Genomic DNA, 18429 nt, shown 5'->3' on the forward strand with positions numbered 1-18429 from the left:
ATGTGAGTCCTTTCTAAGGGTGAGGAGAGTGGGTGGCAGAGAGGACCCCGTCCTGATGCACCCAGCCTGCAGGAGCCATGGGGCAGCCCTGCCTCTGGGGGCAGCTGCCCTGCTTTGTGGGTGAGTGCCAGGCCCTTTCCTCTTCGTTTCTGTTGACTGATGTCCAGTGTTCACCCCTGCTGTGTCTCTACTGAACAGTCTCCTTCTTTTCCACTTGTGTTCTCTGGTCCCTGCTCTCCTTGCTTTTTGACCAATTCTGTTGGCTTTGGAGCCATTCCACAGTCTGGAGGGAAGGCTAGAGCCACAGAGAGGATTTTGCCATGTGAAACTCCAGCAGTCAGCAGAAAGTTCTAGCACTGTCTTCCTTTCCCTGGACCATGTGGGAAACTGTCATTCTTGCAGTGTGTACTCTCAGTGGGAACGGACAGTCCAGTGTCACGTCCCTGATGTGTCTTAAGCTGCTGTTTTCCTTTCAGAGGTTTGCTGCGTCCAGGATAACTTACTGGAGCCGGAACAGCTGTGTGGCGCTGCTGTGTGACTGGTGAGCTCACTGCGACTGGTTCTCTCCAGCCTGTAAGGGAGGGAACACACAGATTGTTCCAGTGGCTCCGTAGTCTGTCTCCTCCATCGGGAGGTTTCAGGTGGTGTGTTGGTGCTGCAGCTCCCTGCAGGGGTCTCCCTTTCTCAGGCGGCTGTGGTGTGTGGGTGCAGGTTCCTCTGTGCTGGCGTTCTTCTCTGTGCCCTTTAAATCCACTGGCTTAATGCACAGCAAGGCCACCAGTCTTTTGTGTGTGGTCGCATCTCACCTAAGGGTCGGTTGTTGTCGAATCTATTTCTGTCAGTCCCTCCCAAGGGTTGGTCATGGTAGACTTACCTGAGGTCCAGGGGTTGATGAGATGGACTTCGGTAGCACATGCCAATCAGCTCTTTCCTCCTGAGCATCTTCTCTGTGCTCTCTAACCCCTCACTTCTCATGACAAGTCTTAGAGGGGGCATCTCAGCTTGTCTTAGAAATAAGGACGAAGGTTTAGCGAGGGCACAAGTGCTGGCCAGGAAGTGTCCTGTCCCGCCTGCTGCCCTGCAGGTGGGTCAGCTCTCTTCTCTACATTTTTCCTTGTGTCTTGTGTTGGTCATCCTTGCTGCATAACAAGCTACCCCAGGACTTAGTGACTTCGATGTTCCTTACTTCTAGCTCAGGGTCTTGTGTGGTTGCAGCCAAGACGTTGGCAGGGGCACTTCTTCTGCCCGGGCAGGCCTGTGCTGGGAGCTGGGCTGCTCTCGGTGTTGGGTTGCGGGGGCTGTAACAATTTTCCTTTGTCTCGTGGGCAGTGTTCCTGTGGTCTACATCTTCCAGCTTGATGCCCCCAGACAGCAGCTGGCTTACAAACAGCAACTGTCTTTCCAACACAGAGTGTGGGACATTGCCTTTGAGGAGAGTCAGGGGCTGTGGGTGCTACAAGACTGCCAGGAAGCCCCCCTCGTCCTCTGCAGGCCAGTGGATAGCCAGTGGCAGGTGAGTGGTGCTGCGCCCCTGCTGTTCCCTGTGCCTGGGTGGGGGTAGGGCCACAGCTGTCATATCTTTCCACTTGATCATGCCTTGGTGGCACCAGAGGGTGTGTCTTGAGTGGGGAGTTGTAGGGCTTGTTACCTGCGAGAAGGGAGCTGGGCTACTTGGCCAGCTTGTCCAGTGTCGTGAAGCCTGTGGTAGACTTTTGGGAGAATCATTTTCTCTGTGCCTGTCCTGGTCATGCTGTGGTTTCATTTTAAGGAGAGAAGCTGATACTTGGTATGTGTCCTTAATGTTGGCAGCCTAGCATGACCTAGCGCCTGCGGCAATGTTTTCATTCAGCTGGTTAGAAGAACCCCGGTGTGGAAGAGGCATGTGGATTGTGGGCGGAGCAAGCCCCCAACCTTCTCTGAGTTGTCTCCTCCCATCCATACAGTGGGAATGTCCTCTCCTTCCTGTCCCACACCAAGCAGGGCTGCCATGGGGAAGAATTGAGTAAAGCAGTGGTTTCAGCTTTTTTACACTTGGGGACTGGTGAAAATAGAATTATTTTCAGGAGCTCTAAGGCAGAACTCATCCTGAATATAAACAATATGACTTAGATCACTGGGTCTATAGTCCTCACACAACATCAGGAGGATGGCATGAAGTTTCTGGCAGTCTAGCAGTTGGAAACTTGGGATAAAGCATGCCAGGGCTCTCGGTAGGCTGTCACAGTCTTCACAGACGCTCACTTGAATGAGTGCTTTCAGGTATTTTTATCTGTAAAGTGGCAGTGAACAGAATGCCACCAGCTGGTACCTTTCAGGTCTGCCAGGCTTCATAGATAGTCACATGTGATAAGCCAGTGCCTGAAATGCCAGCCACCCTCCTGTCATGTGTTTCTATCCTGACAAGCTGTGATGGCTGCCGTGTTTGGTGGTTTGGCTTTCCTGGTCCTCACATAGAAGTTTACGGGGTCCCCTCCCAGGCCCTGCCATCTGGGACCCGCAGGTCTGCCCAGCGTTGTGCTGACAGCACCTTCTGATGCACGTTCCTCTTCTGCCTCCCAGTCTGTTCCTGAGAACGCCGTGGTGACGAAGGTCTGCGCTCTCCTTTGCAGGAACTGGGCCATGCTGGAAGGTGAGTGTGTGTGGTCTGTGCTTCAGGGTAACACCCGGCGTGGCCATGGACAGATGCAGATTGTAGGACACAGTGCACAGTAGGGAGCTTTGAGAATATGGTGGGTGTGGGGTGTACATGTGTCCCTGTTAGGTGTGGCCCTGTGTCAGGACAGTTGAGCTGCATGTGAACTGGAGTCAGAGCTGGAGCAGTATCTGCCTTTATGTCTTTAAGGCTGGGTGTTGGCCTGACCTGTGGTGGCACAGTGGATAAAGCGTCCACTTGGAAATGCTGAGGTTGCCGGTTCGAAACCCTGGGCTTGCCTAGTCAAGGCACATATGGGAGTTGATGCTTCCAGCTCCTCCCCTCATCTCTCTCTGTCTCTCCTCTCTCTCTCTCTGTCTCTCCCTCTCCTCTCTAAAATGAATAAATAAAAAAATTTTAAAAAATTTTAAAAAAATTAAAAAAAAAAAAGGCTGGGTGTTGGAAGTCCCCAGGGCAGGGCCAGTACCTGGCATGACTCCCACATGGAGTGGGAGCCACTCAAAGTCCCCAGCTAGTGCCCTTAAACGGCAGTTTCCTGGCCAGGGGTCAGGTGTGAGGACAATCCATGGGGCCACTGAGGGGAGGAGAGTTTACCTTGAAAATCACAGAAGGGTGGGAGAGCTCAGGGAGCTGGGAGCCACGTGTGTAGTGCTTCACTGATGGGCCCTGTGGAGTTGAGTTTTCCAGCAGGTGAGGTTCTGTCAAGAACGGCCGACTTCTGTGTTCTGTTAGAAAGGAGTCTAAGGTCCAGCCAGTGTGGCTACCAGAGGGTGGGCATCCTGGGGCCACCTTGGAGAAGGTACCAGGGGACTGTGGGTGGTCACTGTGTTGATACCCTGTTGCAGGAGGGCCCTGCAGGCCCACCAAGTCCCGCTGCAGAAGGTGGCATCCCAAGTCACTGTCCCATGGGCACCTGCTCTTGTTCCTCCCACATAGGCTCTGCTGTCCAGGACAGTGGCTTCAGTAGTCTGTACAAGGCCACCTTTGACAATGTGACCACCTACCTGAAAAAGAAGGAGGAGCGGCTACAGCAGCAGCAGCGGAAGAAGCGGCATAAGAACCCGGCCCCAGGGCCCAACGGGCAGACCAAGAAGGCCAGGTCTGGGGAGGCGTCCTGGAGTTGCTCGTCCTAGCCATAGCAGTGGCTCTCCTAGCCCCGGAAAGGAGAGATTTTATCATCCCTTCTTTCTACAGCTGCTTTTATTAAAATGAAATCAGAAAGGCATCAGGAGTAGGAAGTTGGTAGATGTGGGGACAAGAGAAATAGCAGCAGAAATAAGACTGCAGATCTATCAAGATTGTCTGGAAGAGTCAGCTCTAAAGTACAACAGTCTTGAGGGGGAACAAGAAAACGAAAGACTGATCTGGGACCATATGAAGCTGAAAAATGAGGCCTTAAACATGAGTGGGAGTTTTACTGCTCTTAACCTAAGGTCACTTTGTTTTGTTTTGTTTTTTTGGTATTTTTCTGAAGTTGGAAACGGGGAGGCAGTCAGACAGACTCCTGCATGTGCCTGACTAGGATCCACCTGGCACGCCCACCGGGGGCCGATGCTCTGCCCATGTGGGGCATCGCTCTGTTGCAATCAGAGCCATCCCAGCGCCTGAGACAGAGGCCACAGAGCCACCCCCAGCGCCCGGGCAAACTTTGCTCCAATGGAGCCCTGGCTGCGGGAGGGGAAGAGAGAGACAGAGAGGAGGGAGAGAGGGAGGGGTGGAGAAGCAGATGGGCGCTTCTCCTGTGTGCCCTGGCCGGGAATTGAACCCGGGACTCCTGCACGCCAGGCCGACGCTCTACCACTGAGCCAACCGGCCAGGGCCTTTATCATCCCTTCTTGCTGGCAGCTCCCTTTAAGGAAAAGAGGGGCATTGCTGCCTACTCGTGCTTGGTGGCAGTGAGGTCCATACAGCTCCCTGGATACCGGGGCTGTCCCAGTAACTGAATGTTATCCTGGGCCCCAAAATATTCTGTCGCTGAGCAGAGGCTCTGCCAAAGGTGTCTTGAGCACTCTGCTGGTGGCAGGGAAGCCAGATGTGTGTTAGCTTAACCAGAGACACTACAGGCAAGCCGTGTGGGGCCTGGGAGCACTTCATCTTCATGTTGGAGGCACTGGAGCCTGTGTTCATGGCACTTGCTGGTTTTTCTGTCCTTCTTGTGATGCCACCAATACTGGTGCCCTTTCCTCCAGAGGGACGGTTTTTATACCGGCATGATGGGTGTTTTCATTTTGATTCTGTTGGTGTTTCATCCTGGATGGTCTACTGCACTGTCCACTGTGGCAGCTGCTCGCCACGCGGGGCCATTGCAGCCTAAGCAGAATTGAGGCCTCAGTTCCTCCCTCAGCCTGGCCCGTGCTCCGTCCCCTCATGGTGAGGGGCTCCCGCTCAGCTGCAAACATGGAGAGCTTGGTGGATGTGCTGGCAAAGGAATGACTTGTTTCTGGATGTGAGAACACAGGAGCCAAGCCAGACAGTTTTACAGGGACATGGTCAGTGATGTGTGTTTATTATTTTTGATTTCGGTTTTGTGCACGTCACAAAGAGCAGAGTGTCTGCTGAATTCTAATCAACAATAAAGATGAGCTTTTTGCAGCTTCTGGAAATGTTTAGTAGCACCGTGAAGAACTAATTTGTGATAAGTATTTGTGATAAGTATACTGTTTGTGACTGAACAGTTCACTTTTTGATTTGAAGAAAACAGCTTTTTGTTGTGGAGTTCCACAGGGTACTTGGAAACAAATCTGTGTATCAAAAGCCAGAATGCTTCACATTTTTCCTAAGTGCCTTGTTTTACTGTGAGCATTGATCTGAAACTGCTGTTTGTGATGTGCTCAAGATTGCTTCCCACGGGGCACGACCCCAAACTAGGGGTCGGGGGCAAAACTAGTTCAAGAGCAAAGGGGGAGGGTACTCAAGCAGAGGGGGTGCTGGGTGGCCCATCCTCCTATAAGGAGATGCCTGATTTTGTTCGCACTGCATTGGGTCCAGGGAGTGTTCTCATCAATAATTTGCTTTGAAATTCTTGGGTTTAGGAGAAATTTAGGTGTGATATTGTTGATATCATGCCTCAAGCCTGGTCAGCGATCTGGCCTGCAGACCAGATCCTGTTCACTGCCTGGTTTTGGATGACCTGTGAGCTAAGGATGGTTTTCACATTTTTAAATGGTTATTAAAAAAAAAAAAAAAAAAAAAGACTTCATGATATGTGAAAAATCATATGCAAATCAAATTCCTGTGTCCATAAATAAAATTTTACATGTATGTGGTTTGTGTCTGCTCTGTGCTACAACAGCAGAGTGGGTGGGTAACTGGCGGGAGGACTGTGAGGCCTGCAGTGTCTCGGCTATTTCTAGCCCTTTACAGAAAAGCTTGTCGACCTCTTTATGATCCATTTTGAGTTTGTGTAGTTTTAAAAATGAACTGGTTCATTTATTTGGGAAAAAAAAACAAATAAAAAGCTCCAGTGTTCACGTTGGGCTTTCTCACCAAACATTCGTAGTGTTCCTTGTGGGCATGCAGATCACGTGTCTGAAACACAGGTCTCGTTCTGATCATCCCTTTTGTTCTGATCATCCCATCTGGTTGCTGGCTGGGAGGGAGCCCTGGGTTGGGCTGCGGGTTGGGGTGGGGGTGTTCTCTAAGGCAGATCCTTCTTCTTGCTCACACATACCTGATAGTGCAAGGTGGTGCCCAGAGCAAGAATCAGGAGATGAGAGCAGAGTGGAGCTGGGAGGGACCACAGTCATCTTTTCTAGCAGTTGCTTTTAAGTTGCTTTCATTTTTAGCAAAGTCATATGTGATTTGACACAAAACCAGATTATATTCACCAGTTTTGACTGTGATAATGAGCCACTCCGCCTTTTCCCCCCACACCCCCTTCCTTCTCCACAGTTGGCCCACGTAGGTACACTTGACTGCAGGCTCCAGTGGGTGTGGCGGGGGGAAGCCAGGCTGCAGGTGTGTTGGGAGAGAGAGGAGGGCATAGCAGCCTTCTTTGCCAGTGTCCTTCCTGCTGGGCTGCATCCTGTCACAACAGCAATCTTTTGGGACTCTGGCTCCACTGGCCCCAGGGGCAGAGATGGCTTCCTTCTTGGTTCTGAAACCCTGTTCATGCCCTTTGGATTAGTCCTTCCATGGAAGGCCCTTACAAATCTCAGGTGACATGAGCTGTATTCTTGGGGGGACTTTGATGGATGAACAAGTCCTTTATATGTCCCCAGTTGTCCCAGAAATTTCTTTTCCTGTTGGTAAACCCAGACTTATGATGCCCCACATGTTGTATTAAATGGTTTTACACCTCTTAGCTCTTCACCTAGAACAATAGTGTCCCCCTTCCTTCCATGACTGGCTTTTTGAGTAGATAGGTCCAATGCCATCTCCCAATTTGCAAAGCAGTGTCTTGATTTGTCAGTTTTGCTTGTTGACCTACTATGGGAGCCAAGGGTTTGGTTTTCTCACACACCCCTAATTTTCCTCCTTTTTTAAAATCTTTTTTTTGGTTTCTGTATATTTTTTTACTTTGGGGAGACCCCTTGGGCTTTGTTCCAACTCATTTATTAATTTTTAAATACCTGGTTATATCATATTTCTTTTTTGTGTGTGCGACAGAGAAAGACAGAGACAGAGGGACAGATAGGGACAGACAGGAAGGGAGAGAGATGAGAAGCATCAATCATCAGTTCTTCGTTGGGCCACCTTAGTTGTTCATTGATTGCTTTCTCATACGTGCCTTGACCAGGGAGCTACAGCAGACCGAGTAACTCCTTGCTCAAGCCAGTGTTCTTGGGCCTAAGCTGGTGAGTCCTGCTCAAACCATTTGAGCCTGTGCTCAAGCCAGCGACTTTGGGGTTTTGAACCTGGGTCCTCTGCATCCCAGTCCAACCCGCTATCCACTACGCCACCGCCTGGTCAGGCTGTATCATATTTCTTAATTCAGAGGTTTCTGGGTTCTTTATTCATTTTGATTCAAGGGCAGTATTCAGCTAGGAAGTGTACCTAGAATGCATGAACTGGAATTTCACCAAATGAACACACACGTGTGACTTTTCCCCCAGAAACGGGACATTTACCAACAGCTGAGAAGTCCTCTAAGGTCCTTCCAGTCCATTATGCTTCCTTTCCCACCTCTCCAGTCTCTCCAGTGAAAGCCAGGCTGGGCAGAGCATCACCTCCTAGTGGGCTTGCTGGGTGGATCCCGATCTGGGTGCATTCGGGAGTCTGTCTCTGCCTCCCTTCCTCTCACTGAATTAAAAAAAAAAGTGTCCCAGTAGTCACTCTGAAAAGTTTTTAAAAGAAAATGAAATAAATTTGAGAATATACCATAGTTTTTGCTCCATAAGACGCACTTTTTAACCCCAAAAGTGGAGGAGAAAATGCCCGTATGTCTAATGGAACGAAAAATACAGTAGTTTATTAGACCTAATACAGCAAAAATAGTGTCTCAACACATAATCTATATAAAGTTATTCACGAGCTACTTTATGTTCTATTTTTTTTTTTTTTTGATATTCTTCCGAAGCTGGAAATGGGGAGGCAGTCAGACAGACTCCCACATGCACCCGACTGGGATCCACCCGGCATGCCCACCAGGGGGCAATGCTCTGCCCATCCGGGGCATCGCTCTGTTGCCACCAGAGCCACTCTAGTGCCTGAGGCAGAGGCCATGGAGCCATCCCCAGTGCCCGGGCCATCTTTTGCTCCAATGGAGCTTCGGCTGTGGGAGGGGAAGAGAGAGACAGAGAGGAAGGAGAGGGGGAGGGGTGGAGAAGCAGATGGGCACTTCTCCTGTGTGCCCTGGCTGGGAATCGAACCCAGGACTTCCGCACGCCAGGCCCACGCTCTACCACTGCGCCAACCGGCCAGGGCTTATGTTCTATTTTTAATCCTCATTGTTTGCAGACTTGACTTATCTGTGCAGTACCCTCCCCCCCTTTATAGGCTTCCTGTCCCAAATTTGAGCTGCCTGGGCTTGTGAGTTCCTGTGTCTGTTTCCCCTGGAGGGGCCGTCAGGCTCCATTTGGGCTTGTCCTCCCTAGGCTGCAGTCAGAACCACTTCCAGGCACAGATCCTCCAGGGTGTATCTACCTTCTTTAGGGACTCGTGACCTGTGTTGCTAGGTTTTCAGTTGGTTTTTGTCAGGAGGATGATTCCTAATCTTTGTCTCCTGTGGTCTGAAGTAGAGTTCTTGTTGCAATTTGAATTTACATTTATCTTGTGATGAGTGAGCCCGGACATCTGTGGAGTCTCTTTTGCCCAGTTGCTTCTGTGTGTTTTGGGGCAGCAGGGTGGTCTTTCTAGCTCTTCATCTGCTATATGATTTGCAAATTTTCTTTCCAGTTTGACCCTTGGCTATTTTTTTTAATGAGGAGAGAGAGAGAGAGAGAGAGATTGGGGGTGGGGTGGGGGAAGGAACAGGAAGCATCAACTCCCATATGTACTTTGACCAGGGAAGCCTGGGGTTTTATACTGGTGACCTCACATTCCAGGTTGATGCTTTATCCACTGTGCCACCGCAGGTCAGGGTTTGTTTGCTTTTCAAAAAAAAAATTTTTTTTTTTGTATTGTATTTTTCTGAAGCTGGAAATGGGGAGAGACAGTCAGACAGACTCCTGCATGCGGCCGACTGGGATCCACCCCGCACGCCCACCAGGGGGTGACGCTCTGCCCCTCCGGGGCGACGCTCTGTTGCGACCAGAGCCACTCTAGCGCCTGGGGCAGAGGCCAAGGAGCCATCCCCAGCGCCCGGGCCATCTTTGCTCCAATGGAGCCTTGGCTGCGGGAGGGGAAGAGAGACAAAGAGGAAGGAGAGGGGGAGGGGTGGAGAAGCAGATGGGCGCTTCTTCTGTGTGTCCTGGCCGGGAATCGAACCCAGGACTTCTGCACGCCAGGCCGACACTCTACCGCTGAGCCAACCAGCCAGGGCTGCTTTTCAAAATTTTTATGAATTGATTTTAGCAAGAGAGGGAGGGAGGGAGAGAGAGAGAGGAAGAGATACAGGAGATCAAGCTTTTCCTGTATGTGCCCTGACCAGGGATTGAACCAGCAACCTCTGCACTTTGGAAAGATGCTCTAACCAACTGAGCTATCCTGCCAAGGCAACACTTGGCTTTTTTTTTTTTTCTTTATTAAGTGAGAGGTGGGGAGGCAGAGACAGACTCATGCATGCACCCTGACCAGGATCTACCTGGCAAGCCCCCTACCAGGTGATGCTTTGCCCATCTGGGGCTGCTGCTCTGTTGCTTGGCAACCAAGCTATTTTTAGCACCTGAGGTGAAGTCATGGAGCCATCCTCACTGCCTGGGACCAACTTGCTCAAACTGAGCCATGGCTGCAGGAGGGGAAGAGAGAGAGAAAGAGCAAAGGAGAAGGGGTGGAGAAGTAGGTGGTTACTTCTCCTGTGTGGGAACTGAACCTGTGACTTCCATAGGCTGGGCTGACACTCAACTGCTGAGCTAACCGGTCAGGGCCAACTCATGGCTTTTTAAATATTTCTTTTTAATGCAGACTTTTTCATAGTCAAATTTGTCTTTTTGTTTATGGTCTCTGGATACTGTATTGTATTCAGAAAGGTTTCTCTCCATTCTCTCCACCTTTAAAATGGTCTGTTTAAGAAGGGGAGACAGTGTGTGGGACTGAGGACAGGAACACCTGAGATGGCATGGGGATCAGAGGCTGGTGGGAAGCAAACCCCTGGGAAGCCTAATCTCCACATCAAAAGCCATTTAGTCCCACACCCCCACCCCAAGCCTGGCTTTTTATCTGTAAAATGAAAGCAAAGGGGCATTGCACGATACATAGTGGGATTTGCCCCCTTTTGAAGCAGAAAACTACAAGCCCTACTTTGGGTATTATGTTTCACTGGTTCTAATTTCATGACAAAGACATGAAAGAACCAGAATAATAAAGCTGTTTCCATGGCTCCTCTGGGCTGTTTTTTGCTGGCTGGAGGAGAGGGAAAATATGTGGAGAGAAAAGTCTGCTAAGGAGCACTAGCAGGTCAAGATAGGCAGGAACTATGACTGAGGAAATAGAGTTCCTGTAGTCTGCAGTTCAGGGCCTGGGCCTATCTGAGGTCAGCATCCTTGGAGGTGACGGCTCATATGACCATTAGCCAGAGAAATCAAAAGGATGGTACATCTGTCATAAGTCACCTGGGCTCAGCGTATCTCTTCCTTTTACAAAATATTCTGATGAAAGACAGTGAAGAGTGGCTTTTAGGATATCACAGACATCCTGCTTCATACTTTTTGGCTGAAGTGGCTTGTTCCACAAAGCAAACAAAGCAGACATTGTCCTTGACTTAAGATCATGTAATTATTTGCCTCAGTTCTCCAGCTTTCTTAATATTACTCCAGGAGCAGAGATAGCAGGCCCTCTGCATGCTGCCCGAGCCCTGGTCAACCTACCAGATCCAGTCATGGTCAAAGTCCCTCTGTTGCTGATCCCTGGGGTGAAACCTGCTTTGAACTTGAACAAAGTTAAATATATTCAAAAAGTCCTGAAAGCCACCGCCACAGATGGAAGGTGCTTATTGGAAAGCCACTCAGAACCTGTGGTTAAATGGGGACAATATGTTAAAGATCAGTACACTCTGATGGAGAAAGTCATCGAGGAACTACCCCAGAAACTCCAGGGCCACGTGTTCACGGGGAGTTCTATCCAACTTCAAAGAGCAGGTAGTCCCAACGCCATAGAGTGTTGCTGGTGTTGGAAAGGATGGAAAGCTTCCGGGTTCCTCCATGAGACAAGTGTAAGGTATTTTCCCCGCCGAGAAGGAAGGAAGGGGGGCAGAGCCACAAGGTGTGGAATAGCAAAGGCTTTTATTCAGTACAGAGCGTTTCTCAGACGAGATTCACTGGCCTGGGAGATGGAGGTCAGGAAAATCGCACATGGAGAGACTGCGAGGGCAAATTTAAAGGGTTCTTCTAGGGAAGTCGGGGTAATATGACGTAGCAAAATCTCACTGGCTGACAGTCGCTTTTTCCCCAAGGACTCCTAGGAAGTTTTTTTTTTTTTTCTTTTTTCTTTTTTTTGTATTTTTCCGAAGCTGGAAATGGGGAAAGACAGTTAGACTCCCGCATGCGCCCGACCGGGATCCACCCGGCACGCCCACCAGGGGGCCACGCTCTGCCCACCAGGGGGCAATGCTTTGCCCCTCCGGGGCGTCGCTCTGTCACCACCAGAGCCACTCTAGCGCCTGGGGCAGAGGCCAAGGAGCCATCCCCAGCGCCCGGGCCATCTTTGCTCCAATGGAGCCTCGGCTGCAGGAGGGGAAGAGAGAGACAGAGAGGAAGGAGAGGGGGAGGGGTGGAGAAGCAGATGGACACTTCTCCTGTGTGCCCTGGCCGGGAATCGAACCCAGGACCCCTGCACGCCAGGCCGACGCTCTACCACTGAGCCAACCGGCCAGGGCCCTAGGAAGTTTCTTTTGGCGCTTGGTTGTGGGTGATCCTAGCCAAAGTACGCGGGCCTGGGTTCCTACATGACTATCCCCTATTATCCACCAACCTTACAACAAGTATAGATGCTTACACCAGGTAAAGACAGTGCCCAGAAGAAGCCTGTATACCAGTCACTCATTAATATCACTGTCAACATACTAAATATCAGCAGCTGAATCCAATACCAAGTTACAAAAATAGTACACCATGACTGAATGGATTTATCCTAAAATATGAGGTTTGCTCCATATTGGGAAATGTATTAGTATACAGTAAAGCATTTAATGAAAAAATTCATAGTTATCTCTAGATACCAGTCTTTCTTTACAAAATTCAATATCTATGATAAAAAATATCAAAGAAAATGGGAAATAAGGGATATTTTGTTTTTCAAAAAATATTGTAAAATATAAAATTTACTGTTTTAGCCATTAAAATCTCCCCCCTCCATTGATTTGAGAGAGAGGAGAGAGAGAGAGGGAGGGAGGGATGGAGGAAGGGAGGGAGGGGAGAAAGGAAGAGAGAAGCATCAACTTGTTCCACTAGTTGTTCCATTTAGTTGTACACTCATTGTTTGCTTCTCATATGTGTCTTGACCAGGGATTGAACCTGCGACCTCAGCACTCCAAGATGATGCTTTATCCACTGAGCCACCTGGCCAGGGGCCCATTTTAGCCTTTTTTTTGTGACAGAGACAGAGAGGGAGACAGAGAGAGGGACAGATAAGGACAGTCAGAAAGGGAGAGAGATGAGAAGCACCAATTCTTTGTTGTGGCTCCTTAATTGTCCATTGATTGCTTTCTCATATGTGCCTTGACTGGGGGGCTGTACCAGAGCAAATGACCCCTTGCTCAATCCAGCGACCTTGGGCTCAAGCCAATGACCTTGGGCTTCATACCAGTGACCATGGGGTCATATCTATAATCCCATGCTCAAGCCAGCAACCCTGTGCTCAAGCTGGTGAAATCGCGCTTAAGATGGCAACCTTGGGGTTTCAAACCTGGGTCCTCTGCATCTCAGTCCGATGCTCTACCCACTGAGCCACTGCCTGGTCAGGCTATTTTTAGCCATTTTTAAGTGTATAGCTCAGTGGTGTTAAGTACATTCACATTGTTTGCAATCATCTGAGGGATACATTCTTGACCTGATAAAATCTATATCCTGGTGCTAAAGTCAGTATCTCACTTGATGAGAGACTAAGGCAGCGGTTCTCAACCTGTGGGTCGCGACCCCAGCGCGACCCACAGGTTGAGAACCGCTGGACTAAGGCATTCCCACCAAGATCAGGAACAATGCATGAATGCCCCAGCCTCTGCTACTCACCCACAGGCACCAGAGGTGTGAGCCAGTGTGGCCACACATAGGAACCAACTGAGCATAACAATAGCCAAGGAAGTAGACCGTCTTTGCAGGCATACCTCATTTTATTTCACAGATGTTGTATTAAAATTTTTAAAAAAAATCTTTTTCAATGTTTTTTACAGATGGAAGGCAAGACCCTCCACCAACAACAAGATCATACATAGCTCCTTTCATTGTGATTCTTGCTTTATTGTGAGATTCTCTTTATTGCAGTGTCTGGAACTGAACCCACACTCTCTCCCCAGTCTGCCTGCTTAAGAAGCCAGGGGTCTTTGAAAAAATAGTTGATTCCAGGACTGGGTCAAGAAGAATACAAGATGAACCTGGAACATTTTGTGGAACCAGAAAACAAAGACATGCTTTAAAAAGATGAAGTACTTGTATAAAGAAGGCAGGAACCAGCCTGAAGAAGTTCCTGAATGAAAAGGGTGGAACAATTTTAACAAGAAAATAAATGAGGATAGACCTAGATGATAACCCATAGCATAACATAAACATCTGTGAATCCAGCCTGCTGTAAATAAATCATTGAACGAGTAAGTAAAATAGAGAAGGGATGGCTCTTCCTCACAGAAGAATCCCAATTAATGTAAAAGGAAGGCATGAAATACAAAACTCAAATGCCACAGTAATAATTGTTGCCGGCAAGGCCCTGTTTGGGGAGCAACAGGATATCTACACAGTTTCAAAGTACCTCCTCGAAAATATTTAATAGTTACAAAGGGAAAACCAAGCCTTTATAATAAGAAAACCTGCAGGCTCTACCCTAGCCTAGAGATCAAGGTCAGCCTCCCAGTAATCAAGCATTATTGGGCAGATAAAATATATTATGCTCATTTTGTTAAAGATGGTGCTGCCCCCGGGGAAGCCCGTCGTCCAGGTGATAATATTAGTTGCCCTTCTTGCTTGGGATGGGCGTGATTATAATAATGTGTGTTGGGGGAGGGCTTTTGCACCAAAAGGTTTTAAAAGAAAGAGAGATCACGTTGTTCCAGGGAAGAGGGATTACGTTCTAGGAGGAGAGCAGAGAGGAGAGCAGAGAAAGGCCACGTGGAGGAGAGGAGAAGCAGCCAAGATGGCAGAACACTGAAGGAGAAACCAGTTTGTACAGAGAGAAGGAGATGGGGAACAGAGGTGAATAAGGCTGGTGAGCTAGAAACCTTTGATTCTAGGAAATTCAGATAAGTCAGTAGCTTTGTGAACACTGAATGTGAGTGGGTTTTGGAGTCCAGTGTGTGTTTTTACCTGCCCACTGGGTGCAAGATAGGATTAAAGCTAATGGCCCACCAGTTCTTGGCTCCGTTGTTTCATTACTGTCTGTCTGAATCTAATGCGAACCTGCACAGGCTAGGCGACTGTGATGGTGACCACGGCTACTGGCTTTACAAGCATGCAGACACCACGTACCCCAACATGAGCTTGTCTCTATTATGGAACTTCTGCCAACATACAGTACCCAAACAGCGGGGCAGTTTGTTGTTACTTACCCTTCAAAGGCATCATGCCACTAAGAAAGGCAGACTGAGGGACAGTCTCTGTGGAAGGAGACTGGGGACCCAGCAGCTTGGTGTAGTGTGGGAGCCTGGAGTAGATTCTGGAACAGAAAGAGGAAGTTGGTGGGAACACCTTTTTTAAATGTGGGTAATACCTGGGCTGTCTGTGCTTTAGCGGAAATGAACTGGCAGAGTAGGAGAGAGGAGAGGATCTCAGGAGGAAAGTCCATGGGAAGGTGAGGTGGGGTGGGACCCACAGCTGCCTTTCTTGCCTTTGTGTGGTTGTTTGCATTTTGGGGTGGGGGTTCATGTACATACAGTAGGATGGAGAGATCCAAGATGCGCTGGGTGGGCACTGACAGGTATCATATACCATCATTCTAGCAAGAATCTGTGATGGCGAACCTTTTTATAAAAGTTGCCCACTTTTTGCCTGACCGGTCAGTGGTGCAGTGGATAGAGCGTCGACCTGGGATGAGGAGGACCCAGGTTCAAGAACTTGAGGTTGCCAGTTTGAGCACTGGCTCATCTGGCTTGAGCAAAGCTCATCAACTTGGACCCAAGGTCGCTGGCTTGAGCAAGGGGTTACTCGGTTTGCTGAAGGCCCACGGTCAAGGCACATATGAGAAAGCAATCAATGAACAACTAAGGTGTTGCAACGAAAAACTGATGATTGATGCTTCTCATCTCTCTTTGTTCCTGGCTGTCTGTCCCTATATGTACCTCTCTCTGACTCTCTGTCTCTGTGAAAAAAATATATATATATTAAAAAAAAAAAGCTGCCCACTTTTGCAGTGCTGGCCAACCTGGTCCCTCCCGTCCACTAGTAGGTGTTCCAGCTTTCATGGTGGGCCAATTGCAGCGCTGTTTGGTTGCTCTGCTACACCCACCATGCAAGCTGGAACACCCACTAGTGGGCGGGAGGGACCAGGTTGACCAGCACTGCAAAAGTGAGCAGTTTTTAGAGAAAGGTTTGCCATCACGGACAAGATGTAGTGTTGCCCTTCTCAGAAACTTTCCTTCCACTCCTTACAATGCCTCCCCAGTACCACACTTGGACCAGGGCAAGCAGGACACCACGCCTCAGGGGTAGGTTGACAGGTTTAGCAAAAAATAAAATAAAAAAGCTTTAGCAACCCTCCTTAAGGACCCCACACTTTGAAGTGCCTTCTTTGAAATTTTCTAAGTCCTCCTGGGAGTTGGAAATAGCTGACCCCATTGTTTGTTCCCTTTTGGGCCACTCTCTGACCCTCTGTACTCCCACTTCCTGGGATCAACCATTCCATCCCTCACTAATGGGCTTCAGCTGTGTATGTGTGTGTGTACACACGTGTGTCTAGCTTCTGCTTGCACTTCCATGTTCTGTGATAAGGTGCCAAAGAATTGCAAAAATTGTTAACATTAGTATTTTATTTTATATATTTATTTTATTTTTCTACCGGGACAGAGAGAGTCAGAGAGAGGGATAGACAGGAATGGATAGAGATGAGAAGTATCAATCGTCAGTATTTCATTGCAAGACCTTAGTTGTTCATTAATTGCTTTCTCATATGTGCCTTGACCGCAGGCCTTCAGCAGACCGAGTAACCCCTTGCTCAAGCCAGCGACCTTGGGTCCAAGCTGGTGAGCTTTTGCTCAAACCAGATGAACCCGTGCTCAAGCTGGCGACTTCAGGGTCTTGAACCTGGGTTCTCTGCATCCCAGTCTGACACTCTATCCCGGTGTTTCCCAACGTGGGGCCCATGCCCCACAGGGAGGCAATTCGATAGTTAAGGGGGGCAATTTGAAAATGGACTCGACACGACTTTAACTCTTTTGCCCCGGGCCATTTAAATGCAATGCTAGATATCGGTGCCAAATTTAACAAAAAATGCAATTCTTAAATAATTGTGGTAAATAATTATTAAGTATAATTTCGTTTGACAAGACCAAAATATCAACTGGGTGATTGGCGTCAAGTAAACTTCATCCTGGGTTCACCGTGGAGCGTGCTGTCTGCCACGGGGAACCCCGGACGTTTTAAAAACTTGCTAAACAACGCAGTTATTCTCATCTAATTGGCCCATCGCAACTTCTGTAGTGTTTCACATCATTCAGTTGGTGTTAATTTGAAATAAGTGTCAGTCAAAACTGTTGTAAAAGCTCGTTGATTTAATAAATATACATATATATATTGTATAGATATAATTGGTAAGTATTTGATTTTATTTTTATCAATATTAAACTATTAAGTACTTCTTGCATTGGGGCTAGAAAGCAATAATATTTTATAAATATTATTGGGGCTATAATAGCGCATGCACGACTATTTTAATTTTAGAAGCATAACTTTCCAGAAAATTTTGTCAAGTGGAAAAAATATAGATACCTTTTGATTTGCGGTGGTAGTGTAGTAAATGTGTTATATACATTTAAATAAATATAAATTTTTAGTATACGTTTACTCTATGTCACATTGAATATATTTTAACACATATTTTAATATTAGTTTTTAATTGATCTTATTTTTATTTCTTATAGCCCATAGTAAAATGAGTGGTGCAAGCAAGAAAAAAACTCATCAATATTCGGAGGAATATTTAAAATTTGGGTTCATACTCGCTGTTCACGATAAGCGGATTCCTTTTTGTCTTTTATGCCAGCAATGCTTGACCAACGAATCAATGAAACAAGGTCGTCTTGAGGCGCATTTGAAGGCGAAACATAGTGCTCATATCATAATTCAGATTTGAGTTACTTTAAAACTTTAAAGAAAAATTTTGAAAAAAGAACAACATTAAAGTCTCTATTTACTGCTCATACTTCAACTAATAATCGTGTTCTTGAGGCTAGTTATAAAATTTCTTTATTCATCGCTAAAACTGGAGAAAATCACACTATAGGAGAGAATTAATAAAACCGTCAATATCAGCATTTCTTAAAACGGTTCTTGAAAAAGATGACAAAGATGTAAAAGCTATGCCACTCAGTGACAATATTGTTAGCAGAAGAATAGACAAAATGAGTGAGAATATTGAAAAACAACTTATTGAAAAGCTGAAAACAAGAAAATTCTCCTTGCAAATGGATGAATCAACTTCGAGAGACAGTGAGGCAGTATTGATAACTTACGTAAGATATATTGATAAAGGACATTTTGCTGAAGAAATGTTGTTCTGTAAAAGATTAGAAAGCACCACTGCCGGGGTCCAGCCCCGGAGGTGATCCAGGGGTCCCACAGGAGGAGACGGCGTCGGCGAAAACGTAGTGAGAGAGCCGAATTCTTTTCTTTCTCTTTATTCTCCGGTTAGCATTTACTGCCAGGCATCTCTACCAAATGATAGTATAGCCCCCTTTTTATACACACACACCGAGTTACAATCACATGGTGTTAATTATTACTTTTGTTTCACTATGTTTTCATGTTTCCGGATAACAGTTAATTTACATCTCAGTCACAAATCAGGTAGCAAATCATTCAAAATACAAAATAACTTGAATA

General features: G+C 47.6%; 1 protein-coding gene across 2 annotated transcripts in view; it reads left to right on the forward strand.

The window, feature by feature from the left end:
• WDR4 (WD repeat domain 4) overlaps positions 1-14592 on the forward strand; it is a 28991-nt gene extending 14399 nt beyond the window's left edge. Inside the window, exons 8-11 of one of the 2 annotated variants that reach the window (XM_066259292.1) lie at positions 477-541; positions 1330-1513; positions 2560-2629; positions 13578-14592. In XM_066259292.1, coding sequence (XP_066115389.1) covers positions 477-541; positions 1330-1513; positions 2560-2629; positions 13578-13651 — 393 coding nt within the window. In that variant the 3' untranslated portion in view covers positions 13652-14592. Of the gene's footprint in view, positions 1-476; positions 542-1329; positions 1514-2559; positions 2630-3589; positions 6241-13577 lie in introns of those variants that run through there. The other variant, XM_066259291.1, reaches the window with a different exon arrangement.
• Positions 14593-18429: the final 3837 nt, after the last annotated feature.

The sequence above is a fragment of the Saccopteryx bilineata genome, chromosome 2 (assembly GCF_036850765.1).
Source record: "Saccopteryx bilineata isolate mSacBil1 chromosome 2, mSacBil1_pri_phased_curated, whole genome shotgun sequence".
In the NCBI taxonomy this organism is placed as follows: domain Eukaryota; kingdom Metazoa; phylum Chordata; class Mammalia; order Chiroptera; family Emballonuridae; genus Saccopteryx; species Saccopteryx bilineata.